The sequence below is a fragment of the Epinephelus lanceolatus genome, chromosome 10 (assembly GCF_041903045.1).
Source record: "Epinephelus lanceolatus isolate andai-2023 chromosome 10, ASM4190304v1, whole genome shotgun sequence".
In the NCBI taxonomy this organism is placed as follows: Eukaryota; Metazoa; Chordata; class Actinopteri; order Perciformes; family Serranidae; genus Epinephelus; species Epinephelus lanceolatus.
In genome coordinates this window covers 6,360,988-6,374,429 of record NC_135743.1, presented here as the reverse complement: position 1 = coordinate 6,374,429, position 13,442 = coordinate 6,360,988, and the positions used below count along the sequence as shown (strand labels likewise).

The following is a 13,442-nucleotide window of genomic DNA, read 5'->3' as shown; positions in this document are numbered from 1 at the left end:
TGGTACGAAGTTGCAGTTACTATAAACCCTGTGTGGGTGGGAACCCTTGCAGAGTCGTAGGGGTCACGTGAGCTCTTAGTTTCAGAGTCGTTAAGGTTACAGTGTGAGTCGTTAGGGTCGGGTGGGACCAGGGGTGAATGGGTGTGAAGTTGTCTGGGGAGGGAACCCAACACTGCATAGCCTGCAACTTCGTACCAGTCATTAAGAACTGAAGAAGCTTCTTGGATCAGAGGCGAAACGTCTTCAAGAAATGCAAGCAAGTCCAGTTGCCTACGATATAGCACTTATGACCTGGATGACTGAGAATCTTCTCTGACAAGCTTTGACTTCTTTAGTTATAACGTCCTTTGAGAAGCTTGTCAGGAAAGAAGTTTTAAAACAGGTGGAGGATCAACTTGATCCTTTTCAGTTTGCATACAGGCCTGGTAGAGGTGTGAAGGACGCTGTGGTCACCATGTTACACTATCTGTAACGGTCCACCAGTTCCCCCCAAGGTTGCTGTCTCTCCCCTCTTCTTTACATCATGTACACCAATGAGTGCAGAAGCAATTATAGGAACAGACACATCTTAAAGTTTGCTGATGATTAGCCTTCCTGAAAGAGAGGAACAGGATCATGGGCCAGTTGTGGATGTTTTTGTGTTTTGGTGTGAGGAGTCTTTCCTCCATTTAAATTTGTCCAAAAGAAAAAACATGGTAATTGACTTTAGGAAGTCGCTACAAGCCTCTGCCAACTGTTGTAAAAGGTGTTGATATTTGTGTAGTTGAGATGATGACGCTCTTTTACAGGAGTTTCATTGATTCTGTTTTAACTTTCTGTATCATTGCTTGGTTTGGAAACATTAATCTGTCTTGTCGAAATCGACTCTAATGTCTCAAAAAAAAAAAAAAATCTCAGGGAGGAGTCAGGACAAGCTTTTGGCCATTTATAACAGGCAGGTACTTAGGAGGGCTAATGCTATACTGGCCTGTCAGGACCACCCAGTTCAAGGGGAGTTCAAGCTACTGCCCTCAGGTCGCCGTTTCAGGGCACCTGTTTGGAAAAGATTTCATACGTCTTTCATTCCAAGTACTATAAATCTGCTCAATAGCAGTTAGCACCTTGTCTGTAGTCCTGCACTATCACAGCACATTTTGCACACCTGTACTCAGGCATTCTTGTACTTGATATGAAATTTCCATTCCCTTGAACTAGTATGTTGTTTTTTTATCTCATGATTTGTATTTATTGTTGTTGCTGTTGTTGATGATGTGGCCCCTTTGTATTGTCTTTTTTATGTAAACTCTTGCTGCACAACAAATTTCCCCGAGGGGACAATAAAGAAACCTAAGCTAACTTAACCGGACTTCACTGCATCACAGGAAGTCTGCAAGGTTTGTCCGCATCCACAATTCATCAAGTCTGCCAGGAACATGAAGTGGTCTTCTTCTCCAGATTTCACTCTGAATATGGATGATGTATAATAATAATAATACATAGTTTTTAAGGCATAATATTTATTTTTAAAGGCATACATTTTTAATTTTTTGATGTGTAAGTTTAGGTCAATTCAATTTCATTTATATAAAACACCGAGTTAATTGACCTTCCTGGCAATCTAGACAGCATACAACACCCTCTGAAAAACTTCCCCCAAACAACTCATTAAAAAAAGAAAAGGAAGAAACCTCAGGAGGAGCAACAGAGGAAAGGCACAAAGAACATTATGTTGGGTTTCTGTTGCATAAATTTCCAATGTTAGTGCTGTTGGGACCAGTCCAGACCAGTTCTGCAAACCACAAATACGATAAATTTGTAGGTTTCATACATATCATGTCAATGTTTCTGAAGTGACGTTGCAAAAAAGCATTGGTTTTTATGGCGACCAGTTTTTCTGCTGAGATAGTGCCATGAAAAGCGATTGATTTTTACTGAGAGGACACACCTGCCAAGCTGCAGACCAACAATCAGGTTGTGCACGCATAAACAGGACCTATATATGGATTAATTGAAGAGATGCACATTGAGGGTGCTGCTCATGGACAGGCGCCCTGAGAAGTTGGGGGTTTGGTGCCTTGTCCAAAGGTGAACTGGCGCCTCTCCAGCTGCCAGTCCATGCTCCATATTTGGTCTGGACGGGGACTTCAAGAGGCGACCCTCCAGTTCCTGTGGACTTTATTCAGATCCCCATTAACATCCACAAAGTCGTCGCTAGTCTTCCTGAGGTCCACTCACAAAACAACATTAAAAGTACATCAATTAAAATCACACAAAATCAATGAGACAATCAACCCAAAATTAGGACAGAAACAGAGTAAGAAAAACAGAATTGTCACAAACTCACTGCACCAAGTAAATAAAATGAAATGAAATAAAATAAGATAAAATAAAACAAAACAAAACAAAAAATAAATAAAATAAAATAATTAGCTACTGCTACAAGCGGCTTTTTGGGCACCAAACATGGGTGTTATTTTGCAACCAGTTGGGATAGTGTTGCGAAAAGTAATTGATTTTTACAAAGAGGAAACACTGGGAATAGTGCCACAAAAAGTGTTTTACTGAAACATTGCTGCGTTGTTTGCCAGGACAGTGCCACGAAAACTGGGTATTTCAAGCCAAAACATGATCTTTCACGCCTAAACCTAACCACACGTTGTTGAAACACAAAGTTTGAATGTATCTGCTTAATTATAATATGTAAATATAATGTATCTGTGTCCATATTTGGTTTATTCTCATCACTTTTACTAGGCTACTAGGTAAAAACAGCTAGCTCCACGTGGACCTTTTAGTGTGATTGTGCTATTATATATATGATTTTAACTTGTTTATGTCAGTTTTTCTATTATTTGTTGCACATCACATTAAAATCTGTAAATGTTTTGTGCATAGAGTACATGTTCACACTGCACACACTATATATGTATATACTATTACATTAGTCTTCAGGTGGTGCTATGAGTTTCATCCACACTCATTCTTTAAATGTGTTATTAAGTATGTACACTGGACCCTTGAAAGTCAGAGTTGCTGTTTGTGTTCTTCTCTCTTCAGCCACTTCGGCGAGTCTCTTTGATAAAGACTCTCCCATCAGGCTGTTTTCGCCACTGGAGTTGAAAAGTACCATTTATACTTTTACTCAGCTCCTGCCTCATCTGGGAAACAAAAACCTTATATTACACTAAATAGTACCGAGTTAACTTCTATTGTATATATTTAAACAGACTGTACGTAAGACTCACCTGCTCCAAGATGTCATCTGGCACTGCAGGGTCATAGAGGTCCAACACTGAGTCCTGTAGGCTTATCTTCACTTTAATGAGCCTCACAATGTGGCCTTGACATGGAAAACACACACACAAAGAATTCTGTTAGTTTGTATTTATATGTTTATATGTTATATTTATTTGTTCACTTAGCACATTTGCATCATGAAAATAACCAGGGCTCTACCAGATCACCAAATAGCTGCTTCAAAGCCTCATTCACCACACTGACATTTAAATTGTAAATCAACATTCAAATGCTGAACAGCTTTTATTGGTTGTTTTTTGTTGCATGCGTGCATTCATTCTTCTTAAACCAGGTATTTCCGCACAACCCAATCAGCAGAATACATGTAAATAAAAATGTAAACAAATTTCTGCAAATTATGGAATAGAAATGTCCATGAATGTTACATCTGTGCATTGTTTTGTAGCGGATACACTGAAGCTTTATGTTTCTCAACAACACTGTGGTTAATGTTTGGTCAGGTTTAGGCACAACAACAGTTAGAAAAGGATCATGTTTTAGCCTAAACACCCACTTCGGTGGCACAAAACCCGCTGGAGCACCCAAGTTCAATGGCTCAAACGGCCCTGCAGCTAAAAACACCTGGATTTGGTGCCACAAGCCGTGGAAATGCCGCAAAGGGTTGCCAAAAAACAACCAGGCTGTTGTTTCCTGGTCTCAAACAGGGGTCTACAGTTAGGCAGGCATCTCACCTACATGTGTGAAGGCACACACCTGTGTTAACAGGCGGAATATTTATTTATTTTTTTTTCATTAAAAAAAGTTAATTCATTCATTTTCCGTGACTGCTTATCCTGTTGGGGGTCGCAGGGGGGCTGGAGCCTATCCCAGCTGACACTGGGCAAAAGGTGGGGTTCACCCTGGACAGGTCACCAGACTATCACAGGGCTGACACATACAGTATGTTTACATGCACAGCCTAATCGAGCTATGCTAAAAATTCGATTTTGGCGTCTAATCGGACTTCTGTCCTTGTCCCAGTTTACAAGCAACTGAGAAAATCAAATACTGACGGGAACGTGTCCTCCTCCTCAACACTAGGTGGCAATATGCGTCGTTTCAGCAGGTTAATACGGCCCCCTTTCCGGTTGACCTATTACGTCACTTAATAATAAACATGCCGGCAGACTGGCATTTTTGAACAACAGCAAGATGGATAATTTTACAGCTTTGTTCATCTCGTACGTAATGTACGCGTTACTGATTGTGCAGATAAGGTGCACGCTATCCCTCGTGGTCATGGTGATTTCGAGAGGCAGACAAGAACGCCGTATGCTGTTGGAGGGCTACAACAATAGCATGTCTTGTCTGTTCCGGGGTCATACGCCAGCGTGAGGGATATGGAGCATGCACACATGCATTGTCTAGTTTAGCTCTGATTAAGGCGTATACATGCCGGAGAAAATCGAATTCCAATCGCATTATCTGGGTGTCTTAATCAGAGTTGGAGAACTCCGATATTAGTCGGAGTAAGCGTTTACATGCACTTCAGTTGTCCAGTTATAGTCGGATTAAGGCAATAATTTGGTTTTTTCAAGTGTCATGTAAACATACTGAAAGAGACAGACAACCATTCACACCCACAGACGAATTAGAGTCACCAGTTAACCTGCATATCTTTAGACTGTGTGAGGAAACTGGAACACCTGGAGAAAACATGTAAACCCAACACAAAAGGGCTCCCCCACCCTGGGTTCGAACCAGAAACCCTATTGCTGTAAGGTAACAATGCTAACCACTGCACCACCGGCATGGTTAGCAGCATCAGCTTTATTCAGAAACCTGAACAGAAGCTTCAAATGTAAAATAAATGACTTTCAGTACAGCCCTAAAATAACAAACACTATAAGGTATTTGAAAAGTCGTTTGTAAAAAACGGCGGGAACTCTCTACATGAAAACCTTTACTCACTGCAGGAACAGAGGAATGGGTGTCTTTTTCCACATGGCAGCTCTCCCCACCGACCGGAGTCACTCTTCAACATAGCGCCACAGCTCCCGGGAGAAACAGTATATACAGCTTGTCGTACGTTCCAGTATCTCAATGAGGAGTAGCTCTGGTCTGACCACTGCCAGCGGTCTCTGTAGAGGCCAACCCACACCTGCAGGGTACCAGCTAAGTCGTGGATTTTCTGATACTCATTGTCATTCCTTAAACTGGCCAGGTCTGTGTAGTGAGTCCTGCAGTGGTCTCGAGCAACCATCCAATTCATGTTTGTAGGAGTGAGAACGTACTGATCTTTTTTTCCTAAAAGAAGAAATGACAGTGTTATTGTTTTATCCATCTTGGAGACACCAATGCTGAATGAAATACAGCAAGTATGACAGTGACTATCACTGTGACTGCTGTGCACAACTTGGTTGAAGAAATTGTTAAGTCTGAATCCTGACACTTTGTTTTGATATTTTTAGCCGTGCTAGCTGCAGGGTTTTACGGATGGTAATTTCTATCTGTCAGTGTTTGTTCACCACTTTGATCCACAATGAAATTCATTAATTCATTCAAACCTTTATTTTATTATCATTTACTCAGGAAATCAATTGCGGTAGACCCTCATCTTCATGGATGCCGTGCATGAACAAAGACATTAAAACAATTGATAAGCAAACGAAGAACCATCAGTTGAAATAGAAATTAAATCACACAAAACAACAAATAACAACAGCAATAAATGATCACTTAAAGTAGAAATACAACATGATAAACATGCTAAGGTGGAGATGTATAGTTAAAAGCATTTACACTCAATTAGAACAAGATCAAAAATTAGGCATTTAAACAGCCAAAAGGGCGGCAGGGTGTCCAAGTTTAAGGTCTTTTGCAGATTATTCCATGTATAAGGTGCACTGTAAAACATACCATCCATCCATTTTCATCTGCTTATCCGGGGCCGGGTCACAGGGGCAGCAGGTCGAGCAAAGCACCCCAGACGTCCCTCTCCCCAGCAACACTTTCCAGCTCCTCCTGGGGCACCCTGAGGCGTTCCCAGGCCAGATGAGATATGTAATCCCTCCAGCGTATTCTGGGTCTGCCCAGGGGCCTCCTACCAGTGGGACGTGCCCGGGAGGCGCCCCGGAGGCATCCTGGTCAGATGCCCAAACCACCTCAATTGAGCCTTTTCGACGCGAAGGAGCAGCGGCTCTACTCCGAGCTCCCTCTGGATGTCCAAGTTCCTCACCCTATCTCTAAGGCTGAGCCCAGCCACCCCACGGAGGAAACTCATTTCTGCCACTTGTATCCACGATCGCATTCTTTCACACATTCTTCCTAGTTCAAATGAGATTAAGGGAGTGTGAAGCAACAACTTTGTCTATGAACAAGTACCAAGATTATGAATATTTTAACAATTATCATCTGAGGTGCCATGAAATCTTGCGCATTCATGACATTCATGATCACCAGAGGGCTCAGTGAATGATTTTGATGATTAATTTGGTGCCATCTTGAGGTTCGCATTTGTGATTTTAAGTGAAGTGTCTAAACAACTTTTGGGTGAGTTGCTACAAAATGTGCAACCCTGTTTTCTGGAAATTACGTTTGTTTTATTACTAAATTGCATTCATAATGACATTGTGGTGACAGTGTAATCGCTGCCTGGGCTGCGTTCAGAGACGTTTCTCTGCGTTAATGAAATAATGCACTGTGCTGAATTCAAGGTTGTCACGGCACGGTACTGTAGATGGTGGTCATACAAAGTGCAGTCCAGTGACACAAGAACCCCAGGATCACATTCAGACTTACAAGCAGCCAAAATGGGGGGGCTGGGCTCAGTCTTAGAGATAGGGTGAGGAGTACAGGCATCTGGAGGGAGCTCGGAGTAGAGCCGCTGCTCCTTCACATTGAAAGGGTTCAACTGAGGAAGTTCCAGCATCTGATCAGGATGCCCTCTGAGCACCTTCTGTTAGAGGTTTTCTGGGTACATCCAGTTGGTAGGAGGCCATGGGGCAGACCCAGAACACACTGGAGGCATAACGTTTCTTATCTGGCCTGGAAACGCTTTGGGGTCCCCCAGGAGAATCTGGAATGGGACATCTTTGGTGCTTTACTCGGCCTGCTGCCCCCGTGATCCGGTCCCGGATAAGCAGATGAAAATAGATGGATATATATATCGTTTATGATCAAATACCCACAAACCTAATAACATTCTCATCAGCCACCTCTGTACTTTGTGATCAGTGCTTAACGGCAAATGTAAAAAGCATGTGCGTATATTTGTGTGTGTGTGTGTGTGTGTGTGTGTGTGTTTCTGACATCAGAGTGCAAGTGACTTACCATCAAAGCAAACTGAACGGCGAAGGTTTGGGCAGCCAATTGAATACAGTTTTCCATTTTTGTGAGTCACACAGTTGTCCTGTGTTTCTCTGCCCCAAATGAAATACTCTCGCTCTCCTTCGTTGTAGAAATCTTTGTCCGCCAGAGACCAGTGCCACCTCTTAGTCTCCTGCTGATGAAGTCCTATCCACACGGCATCATCGTATTTGTCCTCGACAGCTTTAAGGGCTTTTTCCATCTCTCCCATGTCATGTATGGTGGCCAGGTCAAAACAATGCTCTCTGCAGTAGCTCTGTGCCTCATCCCAGGTTTTTGGCTTACTGACTAAGAAGTATTCATGCTGGGACACACATGAGGACAGAGAACACAGCCCTGTGGGAGTACAGTCATGGAGACACTACTTGTCAGCTGATAAGTAGTCTATGCGCCGTGATGAAAACCTTAAATTTCAGGGTGCTTTTCAGTTAAATAAAGATACACAGCCAGCGGGAGGGAAGAAATTATGACAAAAAACACTGATAGAAATCCAAAACTTGGCAAGTATGAGGGAAACAGTAGGAATTGTGACGTGAACTTATTCTGCTGTTCTCTCAGATTAATATAACGTAATGTACAGTACAGGCCAAAAGTTTGGACACACCTTCTCATTCAATGCGTTTTCTTTATTTTCATGACTATTTACATTGTAGATTCTCACTGAAGGCATCAAAACTATGAATGAACACATGTGGAATTATGTACTTAACAAAAAAAGGTGAAATAACTGAAAACATGTTTTATATTCTAGTTTCTTCAAAATAGCCACCCTTTGCTCTGATTACTGCTTTGCACACTCTTGGCATTCTCTCGATGAGCTTCAAGAGGTAGTCACCTGAAATGGTTTCCACTTCACAGGTGTGCCTTATCAGGGTTAATTAGTGGAATTTCTTGCTTTATCAGTGGGGTTGGGACCATCAGTTGTGTTGTGCAGAAGTCAGGTTAATACACAGCCGACAGCCCTATTGGACAACTGTTAAAATTCATATTATGGCAAGAACCAATCAGCTAAATAAAGAAAAACAAGTGGCCATCATTACTTTAAGAAATGAAGGTCAGTCAGTCCGGAAAATTGCAAAAACTTTAAATGTGTCCCCAAGTGGAGTTGCAAAAACCATCAAGCGCTACAACGAAACTGGCACACATGAGGACCGACCCAGGAAAGGAAGACCAAGAGTCACCTCTGCTTCTGAGGATAAGTTCATCCAAGTCACCAGCCTCAGAAATCGCAAGTTAACAGCAGCTCAGATCAGAGACCAGATGAATGCCACACAGAGTTCTAGCAGCAGACCCATCTCTAGAACAACTGTTAAGAGGAGACTGCGCCAATCAGGCCTTCATGGTCAAATAGCTGCTAGGAAACCACTGCTAAGGAGAGGCAACAAGCAGAAGAGATTTGTTTGGGCCAAGAAACACAAGGAATGGACATTAGACCAGTGGAAATCTGTGCTTTGGTCTGATGAGTCCAAATTTGAGATCTTTGGTTCCAACCGCCGTGTCTTTGTGAGACGCAGAAAAGGTGAACGGATGGATTCCACATGCCTGGTTCCCACTGTGAAGCATGGAGGAGGAGGTGTGATGGTGTGGGGGTGTTTTGCTGGTGACACTGTTGGGGATTTATTCAAAATTGAAGGCACACTGAACCAGCATGGCTACCACAGCATCCTGCAGCGACATGCCATCCCATCCGGTTTGCGTTTAGTTGGACGATCATTTATTTTTCAACAGGACAATGACCCCAAACACACCTCCAGGCTGTGTAAGGGCTATTTGACCAAGAAGGAGAGTGATGGAGTGCTGCGGCAGATGACCTGGCCTCCACAGTCACCGGACCTGAACCCAATCCAGATGGTTTGGGGTGAGCTGGACCGCAGAGTGAAGGCAAAGGGGCCAACAAGTGCTAAACACCTCTGGGAACTCCTTCAAGACTGTTGGAAAACCATTTCAGGTGACTACCTCTTGAAGCTCATGGAGAGAATGCCAAGAGTGTGCAAAGCAGTAATCAGAGCAAAGGGTGGCTATTTTGAAGAAACTAGAATATAAAACATGTTTTCAGTTATTTCACCTTTTTTTGTTAAGTACATAACTCCACATGTGTTCATTCTTAGTTTTGATGCCTTCAGTGAGAATCTACAATGTAAATAGTCATGAAAATAAAGAAAACGCATTGAATGAGAAGGTGTGTCCAAACTTTTGGCCTGTACTGTACATCACTAACAGTTGTAGAAACGCCTCCTTCCATCTACTGGAAAGAGATAGCCGAGGAGCGTTGGAAGGAGTTGCACAATGTTCTACAGGAGAATGAGAAGTTACACAAAAACATCGAGGGCAAAGATGAACAGATAAATGAAGAGTTGCAGGAACTGACACAACAGAACACGTACAGTAAATGGCTGATATGATTGAAAGGCTGACTGCGAAGAGCCCAGACAATCTGGAAGAACTAAGAGAGGTTGCTTTTGATGTGGAAGAGGAAGATGAGCGCAATGTGGAAAAGAATAAGGAAATGATTGTGATGACAGTAAAGTGGCCGGTCAGAGTGAGGAAGAAGACTCTAACTGCAGTCAGAGTGATCCAGAGGATGAAGAGAGACTAACACTAACCTGAAAGAAGTAGAATAAGATGCATGATCCCGTCCATATCTGTGATGATGGAGGAAAAAAGAGGATTTTCATTGTTATACTCCAAAAATCTGTAACAATTCTTTAAATGTTCTCAGTAAGATCCTAAAAAATAACTCATACAGAGGGAGAAAACTGCTGTTATTATGCCTCTGCATCGACGATAGTCGTGGCCGGAGGCATTATGTTTTCAAGCTGTACGTCCCAGTCTTGTGACCATGATATCTCCGACACACATTCTCACTCTGACCTTGTCACATATTGACGTTTTGGTCATGGACTTACCCTGGGATAGAGAAGACAGAAGATACCCTGATAGCCTGGGTGCGTTGGTTGTTGACGTTCTGGGACGCCATGTCAAGTTCTCTTCTTTCAAAATACACTTCTGTTTTCACCGGAAATTTAATGTTTACATACAGTCTCTTTCAAAATAAACGCACTATGTCGGTACAACACCTCGAATTGACGTTTTTCTTTCCTCCAACAACTAACGCACATGGTTAGATTTAGGAAAAAAGAACAGGGTTTGGCTTTAGAATCTTATGGGATGCGAACACCGCTCTCTTGGGTGAAAGTCCGTGTTTGTTGGACCCATCCGTCCTACTCAGACTTTAGCTGCCTTAACTTTCATCCTTGTGCTGCCACATTTCCCCCTGACACTACTGGGCACCATTAAAGTATTACGGCAACCAGATGCGTATCATGCCGACCTTAAAGGGAAATTTCAGTTTATTTCAACCTGTCTCCTATCGTCCTAAATTTCAAGTTTTAAGTCACTAGTGACATAGAAATAATAGTTAGCATGTTAGCCGTTAGCCTAGATACAGCCGTAGCGTCAGACCTGTTAAACCTAAGTGAACGGGCAACCTTCAAGTGCAAAGTTAGTCCACTAAACAAGCTTTTTTTCCACAAAGTCCGCCTCATATCGTTAGGATAAATGTCAGAGAACATATAGAAAACGACATGTAAACGTGTTGTCTTACCTTACCGGTGTGCTGCCATGTTTGTTTACCATCTAGCTCTGCTTTCCAAAGCGCGGCCGAAATATATCTCGCGAGCTCTAGATAAAGCCCAGCTGGATACTACTCCAGGTGGAGGTGTCTCGTCCTCGGTCACATCCAGACCTTGAAAATAAGGCTGCAACCGGTCCCATTCCTTGCAATAGAGGCATTCCTCTTCTGTGGGCACTGGGGCACAGCATTCACAGGTACACCACCAATCTCCAGAGCTACGCAGCCTTGCAGCAGCCATTCCTCCTCTCTCGTCCTCTACCTGTTGCGCCTCTCTCTCTCTCTCCTCCTCCGTTCTTCAATTTCACGAAGCTCTTCGTCAGTGTATTCTGGCTCAAATAAATAAGGGCGGCCATCAAACTCTGCAAAATCAAATTCCTCCTCCACAAAGTCGAAGTCTGGCAAAAAGTCAGCCATTATTCTATAAATCTTTCATAAAATAAATGAATGAACTTTTCAGGCTACTGTCCGGTTCTGCCTTCCAGCTGTTGCTGCTTGTTCAGGCACGCTATGAGATCGCTGCTTGTTCTCGCGATACTTCGGCTAGTCACTTGAAACCAATTTAGGACGATAGGAGACGGGTTGAAATAAACCAAAATTTCCCTTTAATGGATGCCTTTTTTCGTTGGTGTCTGACGCCGCAAGTCACTAGCCTGGTGTTGCCAGACCCAATTCGCAAAATGCAAATGGGTCTGGACACGGAGTGTACATTTCCTCTGTTCCCGAGGGGTGGTATCAACGGCTGTCACTCAAAGTTCCCCTTCACACAATTGGAAAGATGGAAAACCAATCAGAGTAAACGAAACGTGTGATGTAGGCTAGCACATTGCCACTGTAAACAGACCAGCAAGCTGCAGCGGAGATGAGCTGTGATGATGTCTGGGAAAGAGTGTTGCCTTCTTTGCAGATTTCCTCCTCACTGTGGACTCCGAGTTGCGTGGCTGTGATTCCCAGCTTGGTCGCTTCCCTGACCTGCTCCTCCATGAGAGCAACTAGCAGAGAAACAACAGTAGCCACTGGGTTTTCACTGAGTCCCATCTTAATCCCGATCAGTGAAGCCAGTTGGTAAATTAAACTTTTACCAAACCCCGTAGGAGGGACGGCAAACACATCCTTTTTTTCAATAAAAGCTTTCAGTGCAGCCATTTGCTTTGCTTTTAAAGAAAATGTACATTCCAGTTCCTTTAACACATTTATCATCACAGTTCCAAAATCAGTAGCCATGTTGGTTTTTTACGAAATGTATTCACTCCGCTCCTTGTCCCTCCTATTCTGATGACGTGATTTCAAATAACCTTCCCTAAAGTATTAAATGGTTGTGATTGGCCCGGTAAGCCAAAACCGATGCAAGATTTTGATGAACTCATTAGATTTTGGTGGTCATAGGTCAGAGGTCAAGGTCACTGTGACCACGCCTGTCGCATTCTTGTGAAGGTGATATCTCAAGAACACCTTGAGGGAATTCTAGTTTTTAAATAGTCACTCCTAATTTCTACTGATTTTTCCTAAATGAGTTGAGCCCCAAAGTTTTCCCCGACACAAAAACAATCTTTTCTGTTAACATCTTAATCGACCCACTGTCTGAAATACCCCTTAATATTGTCTGTGTCAATCACCCTGGTTCCCTCATCAAAAAGCCTATGGGATTTTTCCACTGGAATGGATTTTGGATTATTGCAGAAAATAATCCCTGTGGCAAGCAAACCTTTATGATACTTTGTTCAGGAGGATAAAAAACGCTTTCCATAAGTAACAAGCTAACATTAGGCTACAAACAAACTACATTACAGTTGCATGACTTTAAGAGTTTTTAAATAACCCTTAATATTGTCTGTGTCAATACAAAGCAGCTGTAAAATATTTTTTGAAGGAAAAATAATGAACAAAATTAAAGATTTTAAAAAAGTGATAACATGAATTAACGTTTCACTGACATTAAAAAAAGGACTAGAAGAGAAGAGAATCTTGGGATTGGATTATATGCTGGCAGAGAGCAGATTTACCTAATGTCCGATGAGTTTTCGTCTGTCCGTGGATTATTTTTGTCGATGTATTTATCTCCTAATGGTCTTGATTCACTTCTCTAAGTTGAGTTGCACAAAAGAAAACTGGCCCTTGAAGAATTCACTAGAAGAAGAACAAAAAAATATTGAAGTATCTTTTTATTCCTCTGTTCTGTTTCTGAATCTTTCCTTATTGCTCTCACAGCACACTCTGACTGATTTCC

The 13,442-nt window shown here is 42.4% G+C and overlaps 1 protein-coding gene across 1 annotated transcript; it reads right to left on the bottom strand.

Annotated features, from left to right (window-relative positions):
- Positions 1-2,009: 2,009 nt before the first annotated feature.
- LOC117266331 (uncharacterized) lies at positions 2,010-7,952 on the bottom strand. The gene is made up of 4 exons (XM_078171195.1): positions 7,549-7,952; positions 5,188-5,523; positions 3,225-3,319; positions 2,010-3,137 (listed from the first exon to the last, which is right to left on the bottom strand). The coding sequence occupies exons 1-4, from the start codon at positions 7,793-7,795 to the stop codon at positions 3,033-3,035; spliced, it is 783 nt and encodes a 260-aa protein (XP_078027321.1). The 5' UTR covers positions 7,796-7,952; the 3' UTR covers positions 2,010-3,032.
- Positions 7,953-13,442: the final 5,490 nt, after the last annotated feature.